Source organism: Grammomys surdaster, unplaced genomic scaffold, assembly GCF_004785775.1.
Source record: "Grammomys surdaster isolate TR1022 unplaced genomic scaffold, NIH_TR_1.0 62, whole genome shotgun sequence".
NCBI lineage: Eukaryota > Metazoa > Chordata > Mammalia > Rodentia > Muridae > Grammomys > Grammomys surdaster.
This window is the reverse complement of record NW_021604564.1, coordinates 19,928,071-19,944,260: the sequence shown is the minus strand read 5'-3', so window position 1 is coordinate 19,944,260 and position 16,190 is coordinate 19,928,071. Positions and strand designations below refer to the sequence as shown.

The window sequence follows — 16,190 nt, the reverse complement described above, 5'->3', positions numbered from 1 at the left end:
TAATATTACTGTCTAGAAATAACTTGGTAGTTTGACATTTAAAATTTTAAATTAATATACTTAAAATTATAATTACTATAATTACAATTATTAGCAACTATAAAATTAATAGAAAAATATGAAAAAATTAAAAGTATTGGAAACCTCTTTAATATAGGAATAGGTATTTTATAATATAAAAAAATGTGTAATTATAGTTACCAATCACTAACTGTTCTAACTAAAGAGTTACTGAGTATGAAGGATGCCTACCTGTGCCTTTTCTGTACTTGTAGGATGAAGCTGTCGATCAAACACTTTCTTCACAACATCAAGGAACAGACAAGTAACAACCATAAGGAGTATGGCAAACCAAGCTGACCCACTTGACAGGAGCTGAATAAATACAAAGTACATATTCTGGGAGCCCAAAAATGGCCTGCGAAGAAAGATAGTAGACTTATTAAAAGTGAACATTGGCTGTGTATAGTATCACATGCCGGTAGTATAAATACTTGCAAGACTATGCAGAAGAATCTTGAGTTTGAGGCCTCCATAGGGAGACACTGTTTTAGAAACAAGCAAAATAAAAACTCAAAGAGTTAGATCAAGACATCACCAAAACTCAAATAACTTAAAATAACAACTCTAAGAGTACCAGGGAATTTTTCTAAATTGAATCTGGAAGAACTTAAATAAACTAACACAATAAGCTGTGTTAAGATGTAAACTCCAGTTAAAGTATCTTACTAATTATACCTTTTTCCTAATAGGGAAATGGCAAGCTAGATTAACTAGATAACCCCAGTTTCTTGGCAAGTTATAAAAAGAACAGTGAAGAATAGACTAATGGAGACTATAGGAATAAGAAACCAAGAAATAAGTGTGTAAAAAATATTTTCTATTGGTTACCAAACAAACAAACAAACAAACAAACAATCTGGGCTAGAGATGGCTTCGTGGGTAAAACCCACGCTGCCCAAGCCTGACAACGTGAGTTCTCTTCCTGGAGCCCAGTAAAGGTAGAATGAGAGAACCCATGCTCTCAAGTTGCCCTCTGACATCCACATAAATGCTGGGGAACAGAGCCTGACACCCCAGCCCCAGCAACACCACCAGAACAACCTCCTGATTATCCAAATCAGACCAAAAACTAGGCTTTTCTTTATAAACACACTCAGGAACTCAGATCATGATATTATGAAGGTATTCTTTTTTCAGTTTTGTATATCTCAATTGTAAGAGACTTAGGAAAAAAATAGAAACGGAAAGGTTTACACAAAACAATATGCATAAGTGTGTTCTTTAATGATCCTTTTATGGAAATTGATGATCAATAGATTCAAGTTCTTTGTGCTTACCTTTAGAAAGTTTTGCCCTGGTAAATGGACCTAAGGTACAATAGACACATGCAATACATATGCTTTCATATATATATATATATGTATCAGTTGACCATCATTTACTAAAAAAATCTTAGGGAGGCATGAATTATTACTCTTAGAAAGAGTCTACTATGATTTACATTTAATGAAGGTGAAACTTTTGAGAGAGATGTTACCAACAAAAAGTTAACAGGTTTTATGACTTGTTGTATGAGTAAATAAGTAATTTAAAACTAATATTGTTAGTATAAAGACCATTTCTCTGAAGTCAGACCAATGGTTTACAGTCTAGCTTTCTTCTGGTTTTACTTTTGTGACCAAGAGACTCAGTTTTCATGTAGAAAAATGAAGACAACAGGATTATTATGAATATCAACTCAAAGGAATTAACTTATCACCATAATGTATAAAAACTATTATGAGCAGAATTTTGGTCATCAAGAAACTAATCACAATAAATGCTCATTATTGTTAAATCAACATAATTAAGACATAGTGTAGTCACTCACCAGAGAATCCCACCATAAAACAAAGAAAATATAAAATAAAATATAATGGATCCCCAGGTAACAAGATGGTTGATCCAAGTCCAGAAATGAGTTTCTAATGCCATCTAAAAAGAACAAACAAGTGTCTTATCAATATAAAATAACAGTTTACTTTAACTTGTCAATTATAGCTGTCTAAAAGCCCTGTGGCCTGGTTCCTTAGAAGACACACTATCAATGAAAGCGTCTTAGTAAGAAATGTTGGAATATTTTCTTTCTGTGGGAAAGAAGTATTGAAATGTCATGTGATGACAGACATTATCTCAACTCTATGGCTCAGAAAACCCCTAAGATGTTATTTTAGATGATATACAGTGAATCCAAACAGCAGTAATTTGTAACAAAAATTATAAGAAGCTTTCCAAAATGATGGATAAGAAGGAAAATTTTACAGCAAAATTTAAATAAATGCTTAAAATTTATTGAGACAATGTACTGTTGAAAAGCTAAAAGGGAAACTATATGTGTCTAGCTAAAAGATGGAGTGAGTGAAAAACACAGACCAAGTGCATACAGGTTTCTTATATGGTAGCATACCTTCACCGTGACTGTAATAACCATGACTGTGAAGACCAAAGTACCAAATGTCCAGTTTCCAAACATCTAAACACAAGGAACAGACTAATGTGTTAGTTAGCAACATAATGTTAACTCCACTATAAGGTAAAAGCAATCTTATTCTTTACAAAAAAGTATCTGAATTAACACCGATAGACACATGAACTCTGATGATATTAATAAAGTGACAAGGACAAAAATAACTGAAGCCTTATTGTGGTAACTATTCTGAACAGTGATCCTTTGGATAGAGATAAAACCAGAAATGTAAAGACGGTTCAGAATTCAGAATTTGTTTATCAAGACTGTTTTTACTTAGGATGATACAGTGTGCTGTTGTGTTCCTGTCCCCTTGTAAAAATGATAACATCTTGCTTGACTGCAGTTATTTTCTGAAATATTTCCAACTAGAAGTTATAATAGAACATTTGCTACAGTGCATCTGGAAAGAAAAATCTTAGTAAGGGAAAAAGAAAAAAATTAAACTTAAAACCAGTATCTGGAAAAAAAAAAAAAGATAATGGCCAATGGAACTATCCTGCAAAGGATTCCATGTAAATACTCCAAGTACTATCAGGTAGAAACACTCTTTTGGTCTTCAGAGTACAAGCTTACACATGCAAAATCCCAAAAGAAGATCAAGATCTTATTTCCATATTTAGACTCTAAGTATGCAAATTTTATGAATTTAACTTACAAAGCACTCATAATCTTAACACTCATTTAAACTTTACCTAAAGGCTGATTTGTTTTTAATGTATACATGTCTAGCAGCAATTACTTGACAAATTTACTGAAGCTCCCTGACTTTGACATCATTTGTAAAATGAGGGTAACTAACATTCAAAGTATGCAGAATGGACAGTTTCTGGTATATAAAAAGTGAATGGTAAATATACATTGCTTATTAATAATGGAACATCAATTTACATTCTTTTGAGGGTACCTTGTAGTCTTCCAAGAAGACACAGAATGTGGAAATCATACTGAACCTATGTTTATTTCTCACTTTTTTAGGTATGTGGACTTAGAGATTCCAAAAATCAACGGGCATGAACTAAAGTCCTAAGTGCCAGTCTCTCAGGACTACGGCGGCAAGTACTATGACTGCTAAAATCATGTGCCTAATCCTGAGGATCTGGTCTTACTTGAGGCATGCCATATTCTATTTCCCTAGAAAGGAGGGAGGCAGCATTTTGCCTGCAGAAGTCACACTGGGTGCTTCTTTTGGAGTGAGGAGTGAGCTCATGAAGACCAACTCTTCCCTCTCTTACATCCTCTTGCACTCAGCTGAGGCAGGGGCATTTGCGGGTTGGACTAAGAGAAAGTGATTTAAGTGTACATTCTTTTCAACATTATTAACATTTTCAAACATTTGTAAAACATTTTTTACCTGGCCATTTCCAAGCAGAGATGTATCCTTCCCCACTAGAAAGTAGGATCCAAAGAAGAAAATGAAGGCGTGGCTGAAACCCAGGACGGTCCAGTAAAGAAAAGCTTTAATGCTCAAGAGACGGTTTTTACTAATGTCCCTGCAATTATTTTTAAAAAGAAAAAGCAACATACTAGGATTCATTTTTAAACCATTAATTTAACTAATAATTTATGTAAGAATTTTAAGGTGGCTAAAAACATCAGCAAAAAGAATAAATTTACAAACCATTTCTAATAGCATATGTCTTGATAACAGCTCAGAATTCACATGATAAATTCAAATATCTTTTCATTTGATAATAAAACATGATGCAGGCATAGTACTTCAGTGTAACTGTGAGAAACTGATTATCTGTATTATAGTCTATTCTCATCCGGCCACACTGCCACGGTGATCTCTTTGGTAAGATACAAGCTGGGTTCAGCACCAAGGTTCCTCAGTATCTTCATTTCAGAAGTTAATTGTTATGAGGGTAACAGACTGCCCAGGGTATTCTGGTAAAGTAGAGTAAGCAATTCCTCACATAACTGGTTATGTTTGTATCTGGCACCTCTACAACCTCTGACAGTTTATGAAGACCATGGGCTGGTCCTGACAGGCTCTAAGATCACCTGGTTTGGGAGTTCTGGAAAAAGCAGGAACTACTGTCCTTCACTTGCACTTACCTTTGATTAGCACTCATAAATTATGTAATAATAAAATATAAACTAATTTTTATTATTAATATTTTTATTAACAACTGAATAACTACTCTTGTGTACAACAGCCCAGGGATGGAAGTGTTTATTCCTAAAAACACTGGAAATTTACTGAAAGTTTCTCTTTAACATGGAAAAACTTTAAACCATCCAACGATCATGCTTTTCACTACCAATACAAATCCAATAATGGACAATACATACCGATAGAGGGTAGGCTTGGTCTGTAATACATGTGGGTCTATATGTTGTTCCAAAAGACTATATATGAGAACAGGTAGGGAAGTAAAACAGATATTGTATAAAGTCAGGTACACGCTGTCATACAGTGTCTAAAAAGAGAAATAAATTGGAGAAATTTTGAGATTCTAAGTTATATATTCTATCACATATATAGTCATGAAAAATATTAAAAGTAAGTACCATAATTTTTCAAATTATACCAAAATACCTTTAAAAGAATTTCAATGAATAAACATGCTTTGTTTTAGAATAGAACCTATACTGTTCCTAGAGCTATGTTGTCTGGGAGGACTAAACGCTTTTTTTTTTCCACAGTATAGTAAACTGATTTCCACCTCAAGAATCTAAGTTGGTCAGTGTTGTGCAGGTTAACAGTTCTCCTACATGCATCCTCAGCTGCTGGGTAATTCTCTGATGGCTACACCTCCTCTCCCCCACCTTCCATCTTCTATATGGCTTACAGTTCTGAAACCTCTCTTTTTCCAAGAAGCTATTTTTTTTTAAAAAAATGGCTAAGTCCTTGGTGACATAATCGTCCTCTCAAGTGTTACAGTTGTTACTGCTGGTACTAATGCTTTACATCTTTTGCCTATGGTCCTATTGTCATTGTGCTGATTGGTTTTTGTCAACCTGACACAAATTAGACATATGTGAGAAAAGGAAAATTTTTAAAATTTTTATTTATGTATTTTTTAAATATAGAAATGCTTTGTCTGCATATACACCTGCATGCCAGAAAAGAGCACAGATCCTTTTATAGATGGTCATGAGCTACCATGTGGTTGATGGGAATTGAACTCAGGATCTCTGGAAGAGCAGCCAGTGTTTTTAACTGCTGAACCATCTCTCCCACCAGAGAAAAGGGAACCTTAATATAGACAATGCCTCCATACTAGTGGCCAGAAGTCAGTCTATGGATAATGCCTGACTAATGACCCAGACCACTGTGCACAGTGCCATCTCTGGGCAGGTGTTTCTGGGTTTTATTAGAAAGTAGGCAGAGCAACCATGAGTGAACAAGCCAATAAGCAGTGTTTCTCCATGGCTGTGCTTCACTTTCCTGCCTGAGTTCCTGCCCTGCCTTTGCTGAGAGGTGGAGTGTGACCTGAGAGGTATAAAGTGAAGCAAAACTTTCCTTCCGAGCTGCTTTGGCCATGGTGTTTTACCACAGAAATAGAAACCCTAATGATTAACCCTTATTATTACTGTCTCTTTAAAAAGCTTGTCAAAATGTATCAGGTTCCTATTGTCACATGGTCTGAAAGTATTTAATTCAGGTAAGCTACTGCTAGTAATCTATGTCTATGATGTGATTTCAAAGTTAAAGCTCTGTATTATAAATGAGGAAAAGGCAATTATAAAGAGGAATTAGTGATTTAACTTATAACTGAAGATCAAACAACTGTAGACAGCATTTTAAGATGCATAAGGAGCTATGTGAAAGTGTAATTATGGAAAGCTAGTTTTGAGGTGAGATTTATGTAATTCCTGTCCTAAATCACTAAGGTTCTCAGCAAATTTTTAAAACTTCCAGCTCAGGAAGTAAGTGAACCTGTAATACGTACTTGCTCTGACTTGGTATCAACTATACAGAAATACTACAAATAAATAAAGACATTTAGCAAGCTTGGGGATGTGAGTCCGTTGTTAGGAGTACCTGACTGGAGTTTACACTTAGCAATGCTGGAACTGGGCTGGTGGTGGATGGTGGTGGTGGGAAGTAGAGGCAGGAAGACCAGTTCATAGTCATCCCTGACTACACAGTGACAGGAAAGCATGGACTCCATAAAACCTTCCATGAACAGACAAATGAAGAATTAATGATTTAATGCTAATTTGAAAAGAGTCCACAATTAACATATATTTTGGTATTAATAAATACCAATACAAATTAAAGCCAGAATAAGTATTATGAATGCTAAGGTGGATTGAGTAACTAAATCTAATTCCTTGCAGGATCGAGACTTGAACACATTAACTTTCTGAATGGACAAACACAAACCTGTGTTTTACTTACTTGTTGAGAAAACAAACAGTAGAACTGATATAAAAACTGGGGTGTGATAAAGCACACATTCTGGAAAAAAAGATAGGAAGTGATTCAAACAGTGATGACTAAAGAAACAGACATCTTAACTGGTTACAAATGCCTAGAAAAAACATCGAAGTTGATACCAACTGCAATATGCATTTTCCCTAAGGACACATCCATGTAAAAATGAGAACACAGAATTCTCTCATTTTATTAAATCATATCTAGAAGCTGCTTAGAGAATCATAGAGATATTATAGTGAAAGTTCTTAGTTCCCATCATTTCTAAGCAGTAAAAGTTATATTTAAACTCTTAGTCCATAATATCATAGATATTACTATATGTAACAGTGGATCAAATTTCAGGGCTCTAAGAATTTTATACTGCCAAACTATTTAGAGCATGTAAGTGGAACTAGCACAGCATCCTACTATCTCAGTATTTCTCATATTACAAGTGAAGCAAGAAGGTAGAAGAGCACCACCCAGACCGTTCTACAGTAACCGTCTATCGTTCTCATCACAGGTGAAAGCCAGAACAGCAGGCTAAAGAAAACTGCCCCATAGTATACATACTTGTGTTCTATCATCTTACAACTATTAATTACAGGAACACATACAACATGAGATAGTCTGGTATGGTAAATGATTATTAGCAGGGACTCAAAACATGGATTCACTGAATCCCACCTTCCTTAAAAGGGATCCAATGAAAAAACAGTATTTCAATGTTATATTTAACATATATTATACAAATAGGCCCTCCATAACTGAGAGGCTTATGCATTTACTATCACAGGGCACCCTTAAAAACAAAAAAGATTAAGAACTCTGTGATGAATTCATGAAATTAATTTAATTAAATTTATTACTAAACAAACATAAAATAGCTTTAAGGAAATTAAATTTATTGTAGCTAAATTTGCCCAGAATAATAAATTTTAAGTATACATTTTGATGCCTGATAAATTCACATACCACAAAATTAGAGAACTTTCCCAAAAAGCAGGTGTTTGTGTGCTCGCTTGTTTTCGATATTTACTTATCATGTGTGTGAGAGAGACAGGGATAGAGAGCAGAGACTGAGAGAGGAAGCAAGTCTACATCATGCACATATGTGAAAGTCAGAGGACAACTGTAGTCATTCTCCACCTTCTACTATGGAGTTCTCGATCATGGGGCCCTAGGTTTGAACTCACGGTGTCTGGCTTGTTGGCACTGAACCCTCTCACTGACTCAGAAATGATTTTTTAAGCAATCCTATCATGTTGTGTCCAGTGGCAATCACTGATTTGCAGTCTGCCAGCAATAAATTTATTTATAAAATAGTTATTTTTGTTTAAAGAAGCTATTTTAAGAATAATTTGAATATTTGTAATATTCTTCATTGGAATTTCAAGTTAAAATATCAATAATTGATTCTTATAATCCAACAAAACTTACCTTATAAAAAAAATACTGTACAAGGGTAGCTATTCTAATATAATAAAAATGACCATGAACAAAAAGTAATTTGGAGAGAAATTTAAATCTAGCTACTGCATAGTCACTGTTTCTTGCAGCTTGCCTTCCTTCTTTACCCATGATTCCTGCAATAAAGAAGATGAGAAGGAATATTCACTGATAATCAAGGTGTAGTTTTTACAACACACACATATACACATACATATCACTCTGAATTATTTATAGTTGCTATAGCTGTACATAGGCACTAAATCCTAATATACAGCAGTTAGCAGCTATCCAAAAAGGGTATTCTATTTAAATATGTTTAATATAAACCTAGATACATATTAGACATGTAACATCAAATTTCAAAGGCATAGAAGAAAATAAATATACCATTGAAGTGTTCAGATCTAGCCGAGGCATCAACCATACACTGATGAGCACAAAGTGCTAAACTTTTTTAATGAGCACACGGCTCTAGGACATCTTTAAACTCACCAGTTTCAAAGATGCTAAAAAGACTAATAAAATTCAGGAATTTGAACCCAACAAAAAATAAGCACATTTTTAAACAATTTTAAGCTGTGGTATATAAGTGATGGTGCTTTTAAGGGTGGGAGTGGGTGGGTGGGTATGCACCCTAATAGAAGCAGGGGGAGGGGGAATGGGATAGGAGGTTTCTGGAGGGGGAAGGAGGGGAAACCGGGAAAGGGGATAACATTTGAAATGTAAATAAAGAAAATATCCATAAAAGAAAAGGAAAACAACAACCTTGTTTTCAGGGACTTTGTTCCCCCTGTCATATACAGTGATCTCTTCCTTACAGTCAACTACATTTCTTGGTGTGGTATTATGCTTCAAATGTCTTTTCATAACTCAAATAACAAAATTACTCATAAAAATTTCTTCTGTTACCTTTATGATCTTAAAGAATTACTTATATCTTCATTCCATCTAGAATTTGTTTTTATAAAGGTAGTAAAAAGACATACAACTTTCTTTTAATCAAAGTAACTTGCTGTTGCTTACTTATAGAAGCTTTAAGTCTTTCCTTTGCTATATGTTAAGCAATGTTTCCTTGTGTATGTGTGCATGTGTGTACACATGCTTGCTGATGTATGCAAGTAGTGGACAAAGCACCAGTATCACTTGACAGTGTATTCTGGCAAAGAGTCTCTTACTGAATCTGGGGCTTGCTGTTTCAGCTAAACGTAGCTGTGTGGAAAACCCCTGGAGTCAGTCTGGGTCTAGCCAAGTGCTGCTGCTTGAGTTCTATATAGATTTGCACTGTGGGTTGCTTTTATGTGGGCACTAGAGAGCTGAACTTAGCTGCTCAGCCTGCCTAGCCATCACTTCACGCAGCAGGCCATCTCCACAGCCCCCAAATCAGTTTTATATGCTTAGTATATAGTATAAAGTTATGTAAAATTACAATTGAGATGTATTGGAAATAGTTTAAAATTATTATCCCAAAGGGGAAGGGCTGATTTTAAGACATAAAACTATCTGGCCTCGACTCCAGCCATTCTACACATCATGAAGATACTTCTTCAACAAGGCTGACTCCTCTAAGCTGGAATTTTATCCCTCAGAGGAGCCACACACGGTCCTCACGCTTTCTTCTTGTTCTTGATTTGTAACATAACACTGACAGATCAGTGTAGATGAAACAGTAAGTCATTCATTGCTAAACCACTGCCAATGTAGTACTAGTACACTGAATTCAATAAAATGGTTCTATACTAAGAACAGGAACAAGGAAAATGTTTTGGGGATAACCACATATGATCTTATGAGTATGGAGAATAACATGCAATTAAAATCAGGAAAGTATTAGAATTCTTTTTATTTTCTATCAGTTTGGGGTAACTGTTTTTTCTAAAAATGTTCTCAAAACACAAACCATAATTTTTTAGTAATAATAATAAAAATAATTAATCATAATTATAAATTTAAAACTTTGAGAGCAACTATGTAAGTTAGAAAGGATAAAATGATGTAAGAAAGTTCTTTGTGAGGTACAAAATGGGATGTAAAAATAAAATTACTTTTAACTAAGCAAAGACAAACTTCACTAATATGCTTCTTCCTTTAATTACTATCTTAAGCTAAAATATTATAAATAGTAGGCTAATTAATAACTGGCTTTTTATTGGGGATATACTGTCATGTAATGTCAACACTGTACTTGTTTTCATTTCATATACTGGACATTACTTTACAAAGAGGAAAATTCAAAACTACCAAGTAATTATATTCCAACTTTAAAATTCAAGAAAAAGTCAGTTACCTATGCCAACATGCGCCTCTTGTATCATGCTTACGTCATTAGCACCGTCACCAACAGCCAGTGTTATCGGTTTCTCAGGGGAGACTTTTATTAGTCTTATTACCTGAAAAACATACAATGAGTTCTTTCTTTTGTGATTAAATTTCAATTTTCTTGTATTTGTGTAATGCCCTCTATCTGAAATCTTCTGTAATAGTATGGTGGTGAAGAAGACATTTAACTTCATGCTAGACAGTAACATGCAGTCAAGTTCACCTTTTGGAGGGGTATGGAGATTAGGGTTTAAGAATGTCTTTCAGAAATAGCCTAACAAAGTAGTTTTCTGCTTGGATTTTAGGAAGAGAAGAATTTTTTAAATGCATTCTAAAATTTTTATAAGACTAACAACTTATTTAAATAAATATACTCATTGTCAGACAAAATTCTCAAGAAAAAAATATTCTATTTGATAAAAAGACATATATTTATATAGTCTGATTAGCTAGACCTCAAGATTTAAGAAAATATAGTCAGTGAAATCAAAACAAGTTTATCTGGAATTTTTCTAAAAATACCTTTTAAACCTGTGTGTTTGAGGGGGAAGAGGGTATACACACGAGATGGTGAGTGTTTGCAGGTCAAAGGACAGCTCTGGGGAGCTGGTGCATTCCTTACACCTTTATGTGAGTCTCAAGTATGGAATCAAGGTCACCAGTCTGACTTGACAGTGCCTTTACCCACTGACCCTTGCTGTAGAATCCTTGGATGTGTTCTTACAAGAGCAGAGACATGTTTGTGCTCTAATTTTAATCTCCATGCGAAATTTCATAAATCTAAATAAGCCTGGATATCTGTATGAAAAATAACCAGTACTTTATTTTCACTGCTAAGAATATTATAATATATTTCTTTAAAAATTGTGTACTTTGTGTGTATGTATGTGTGTCTATGTATATGGGTACACATATAGAAGTCAAAGGAGGACTCATGGAAGTTTGTTCTTTCCTTCTTCCATGTGGGGCCTGAGGATGGAATCAGGTAGTCAGGCTTAGCAGCAGGTGTCTTTACCTGATGAACAAGAGATCTTGATGGCTTACTAAGAATGGTTTTTGAAGTAAAGAGTCTAAAACCTCAAGATATTCCAAAAATTTATAAAAATTGTCTGAGTAGGTTTTCAGTTGAATCCTAGGTACCTACAATTTAAGTATTTTTTTTGTATACAGTTTATTATGAGAAGATGATAAAAGTAAATTGGGTTTCAACTTTGCTTATTTATAACTTAATAGCTGTTGCCTCCTCTTCTTTTCTTCCCTCCCTCCCTCCCTCCCTCCCTCCCTCCCTCCCTCCTTCCCTTTCTTCTTGATAATTTGTTAGTTGAGGCTGACCTCAAACTTGCAGTTCTCTCACCTCAGCCTCTTGGATGCTAGGATTTACAGGTATGTGCCCCTATGTTGAGGATGATAACTTTTAATTAAGAATTATCTTGTTCTTTCTTTCCTTCCTTTCTTTACTCCTTCTCTCTCACTTCCTTCTTAAAGAGTACTTTTACCTCTAAATATGTTAATGAGACTTTTATGATCTATACTTACTTTTGCTTTCTGTAAAGGTGCCATGCGACAGCATAATACAGCGGAACAGTTTCTGCAAACTTCCATAAATAGCTTTTCATGTTCCCTGAGTGCAAGAGATAAGCTGGTCCCATCTACTACCAACCCATGCTGAATCACATGGTCCTCTGTAATTCTAGAAAAGAAAATAATCATCTATTTCATACTCTGAAGCCAGATTATTTACTTACTGAAAGATGGACAGTTCAACCAGACAACTATTGAATGACTTATGTATAAGTGAACAAACTCAGTTGTATTACCTGAAAGGTGAGATAAAATATAGCTTTTGTACCAAAAGAGAAATGAATACTACTAATGATTGTAACAAATTTACCAAAAGAACACATATAGAAGACCAAAAGAAAATATGCAAAAGTACAATTAGCAAGCTTTACATACTTGTATAGTATTGTCAACATTGTATCTTCCTTACAATTTTCAGTACTTTTAAGTGATACTGTTTTTTAAAATTTTTACATTTTATTTATTTATTGTGTGTATATCCGTGTATGCACACATGTAGAAGTCAAAGGACAACTTGAAAAAAATGGTTCACTTTTTCCATGTAGGTCTCAGGACTGAACTTGTGTAGTCAGGCTTAGTAACAGGCACATTTACTCAGTGAGCCAAGCTCACGAGTGCAACATAATTTTCAATAACCAATAAGTAATTTTAGAATATGCACATATATCTCAAACCATTTTGAGCAGCTAACTTGTTCCTGTAGTTATTCTTCTTATACATTAACTCACCACAATAGTATTCACATGCTCTCAAAATAGCACAATTTCAAGATGAAGTGCAAAGACTTGTCTAGAAATTACACTCTTAAAAATATCTCTTGGACTCTCTGCTTCATGGTGGCAGTGAAGGATGTGAGTTCTCAACTTTTCATTGCCTGCTGCCATGCAGTCTTTGACATTATAGACTCTAGGCCCCTGGAACTATACACCCAAAGAACCTTATTCTTCTATAAAGTACCTTGGTTATGATGTTTCATCATAGCAATAGTAAAACTAAAGAATACAAAAGCTGGTATAAGAAAGTGGGCTGTTGCTATGAATTGACTTTCTGGTTTGTTTGTAGGAATGTGGAAGACTATGGAATTCTGGACTAGAAAGCAATTCAATGCTGTCATCAGCACTCATAAGGCCATCCCAGCAGCAGCCTGGATGGTAGTGCTAAAAGCAAAGCAGACTAGAGAGGCATGGCTTAAGAAGTTTCAGAGGGAGGCAAGGACTTTAACAGTAATGGGGCTAGAGTCTATTCCTGTGATATTTTGGCAAGGAAACTGGCTGCCTTCTGTCTCTGTCCTAAGAACTTACCTGGGCGAAATTAAATTGAGAAAATGGAATTAAGTGGGAGGAATGTTGAGACTGCATAGCATTGATTTTGTGGTGTGCTTATTAGTGATAATGCTTATACAGATCTACAGTGAAGAAGAGCCATGCGGAGCAGAAAGAAGAAAAACAAAATGTAGAGTTTTGGAGAAAAACAGCATGAGGAAGCTTAATGTTATAGCCAAGTAAGAAAAGCTGTAATTGTTAAGGAGAACACTGCCTAACTCATTCTATGAGGAGGCCATGTTGTGCACAGGCCAGTGCTTTTGCATTTTGATGCTAAGTCTGCTCTCCTGGGAGGGGCTGCTGACAAGGAGTGAGTCACTTACTCAGGTGACTTCTTGTGAATAAGAAGCCAACTTGGCTCCTAATGAAAAAAGGAGGCAATCACTGTGTGAGTAGGAGAGACTTCTGGGTTGGAGACGGGAAGAGGCGAAGCAGGAGAGAGATAGGGTCTTTTTAGTTGGGGACTGTGAGGACAAAATGTAGCTACTAGTATCTCCTGGTTTCTATGGTGGATCTGCCAGTATTTGACACAAGAGGATTTAGATTTACTATAGCTACAAGACTAGGACTCTAGTTGTTGCACCCAGAGATTGAGTTATCATTGTTTCTGAACTAAGTCTGCGTGATGTTTTCCTTCCCATCACGTTGGTTCTACTGGGTTCCAGAGAGAAAAGTATGGCGGCAAAGCATGGGTTTGCCAGATGTGCACCAAAAAAGGCTGTGTGGGATTTGAAGCATGGAGCTAGGTAGGTAGCGACCCACCAGTGCGAACTTAGCGAGCTGGGTGGAGAGATTCTGGAGCTCTGAGTCTGAGTCTCTATGAGGCCAAGAGACCACCAGGGCTTCGGGAAATGGCCAATCTTTTTAAATATTTTTAAATAATTTTTAATATTTCCCACAACAAGGCCATAGTTACCCTGATTCCTAAGCCACACAAGGACTCAACACAATGGAATATTATTCAGCTATTAAAAACAGGGGCATCATGAATTTTGCAGGCAAATGGATGGAACTAGAAAACACCATCTTGAGTGAGGTAACCCAGACTCAAAGGACATGCATGGTATGCACTCACTGATAAGTGGACATTAGCCAAAAAGTACAGAATACCTAGGATACACTCCACAGAACCAAGGAAGTTAAACAAGAAGGAAGGGCCAAGTAAGGATGCTTGAATCATACTTACATCAGCAAACAAAATAGTCACAGGAGGCAGAGGGAGGGAGGAAATTAGGTCAGAGAGGGGATGTGAGAACGGGGGTGGGGAGCAGGATCAGGTGTGGGGAGAGACAGGTAACACAGAGGAGAGAACAAGAGGGCCAGGACAATGAACGGAAGGAAATATGAAGCTGCTGAAGAGGTCAGCTCAGGAACTTTGGAACACCTGTCCCTCCTAAAGGACATTATTTAACATTCCTCAGACAACAGGGGGGAACTAACCTGCATGTCGGGACAAATTCCACAGGATGAACCATTGGTCAACCACAGACAAGGTTAGTCCCTGCCACCTCATTCCCTAAGGACCAATCAGTTTAAAAGTTACACTGTTCGGCCAATCATATTGTGCCTAGTAGCTGTTTCTCTATGCTACCCCTGGAAACTGTATAAAGGTCTGCCAAACAAGCTGCCCGGGGTCACCACTTCTCCTTTGGGTGCAGGATGACCCCAACGCTTTTCATCAATTCTTGCCTCCCCTCACTCAGGGGGTCTCCAGTAAGCTAAGGCTTGACATAGTCTTACACTGCCAAGGGTGGGGGTTGGGTTAACCTCTAGGAAGTCCCAGAAACCTGGGATGGGGAAGGCTCCTAGGAGTCAATGCTGGTGACCTTAGCCAACATGCTTAACAGTGGGCACATGGAGCCTGAAGAAGCTACTTCCTATAGCTAGGCAGGAGCCCTCATTGGAGGACACCACAAAACTTTCAAAACAAAATTTATCCTGTCTAAAAGAAATGCAGGGACAATGATGGAGCCGAAACTGAAAGAACTGCCAACCAGTAACTGGCCCAATTTGAAACCCATCCCATGGGCAAGTGCAATCCCTGACATTATTAAGATACGGTTATGCTCGCAGACAGGAACCTAACATAACTGTCCTGTGAGAGGTTCTAAACAAAAGAGGACTAAAACAGATACAGATACCCACAGCCAAAGATTGGAAAGAGGTCTGGGACTCTTATGGAAGAGTTGAGGAAAGGACTGAAGGCCTGAAAGGAATAGAAACTCCACAAGAAGACCAACAGAGTCAACTAACCTGGACCCCTGGGAGCTCTCAGAGACTGAACCACCAACCGAAGAACATACACCAGTTGGAACAAGGTCCCCAGCACATATGTAGCAGATGTGCAGCTCAGTCTCCACATGGGTCCCCCAACAATGGAGCAGAGGCTCTTCCTAAAGCTGACTGTGGTTATCAGTTCCCCAACAGGGCTGCCTTGTCTGGCCTCAGAGGGAGAGGATGCACCAAGACTTGATGCACCAGGGTCAGGGGATACCTATGGGGGTCCCCACCCTCTCAGAAAAGGAGAGGGGAATGAATGGAGGAGGAACTATGGGAGGGAGATCCCGGGGGACAGCATTTGTGATGTGTATACACACACACACACACACACACACACACACACACACACACACACACA

At 36.7% G+C, this 16,190-nt stretch overlaps 1 protein-coding gene across 1 annotated transcript in view; it reads right to left on the bottom strand.

The window, feature by feature from the left end:
* Atp11b (ATPase phospholipid transporting 11B (putative)) overlaps positions 1 to 16,190 on the bottom strand; it is a 93,862-nt gene that overhangs the window by 19,518 nt on the left and 58,154 nt on the right. Inside the window, exons 20-28 of the mRNA XM_028763590.1 lie at positions 12,186 to 12,339; positions 10,618 to 10,720; positions 8,322 to 8,467; positions 6,864 to 6,923; positions 4,808 to 4,935; positions 3,864 to 4,002; positions 2,450 to 2,515; positions 1,874 to 1,977; positions 253 to 418 (exon numbers count right to left, since the gene is read on the bottom strand). Of these exons, the coding sequence (XP_028619423.1) occupies positions 253 to 418; positions 1,874 to 1,977; positions 2,450 to 2,515; positions 3,864 to 4,002; positions 4,808 to 4,935; positions 6,864 to 6,923; positions 8,322 to 8,467; positions 10,618 to 10,720; positions 12,186 to 12,339 (1,066 nt within the window). The remainder of the gene's footprint in view (positions 1 to 252; positions 419 to 1,873; positions 1,978 to 2,449; positions 2,516 to 3,863; positions 4,003 to 4,807; positions 4,936 to 6,863; positions 6,924 to 8,321; positions 8,468 to 10,617; positions 10,721 to 12,185; positions 12,340 to 16,190) is intronic.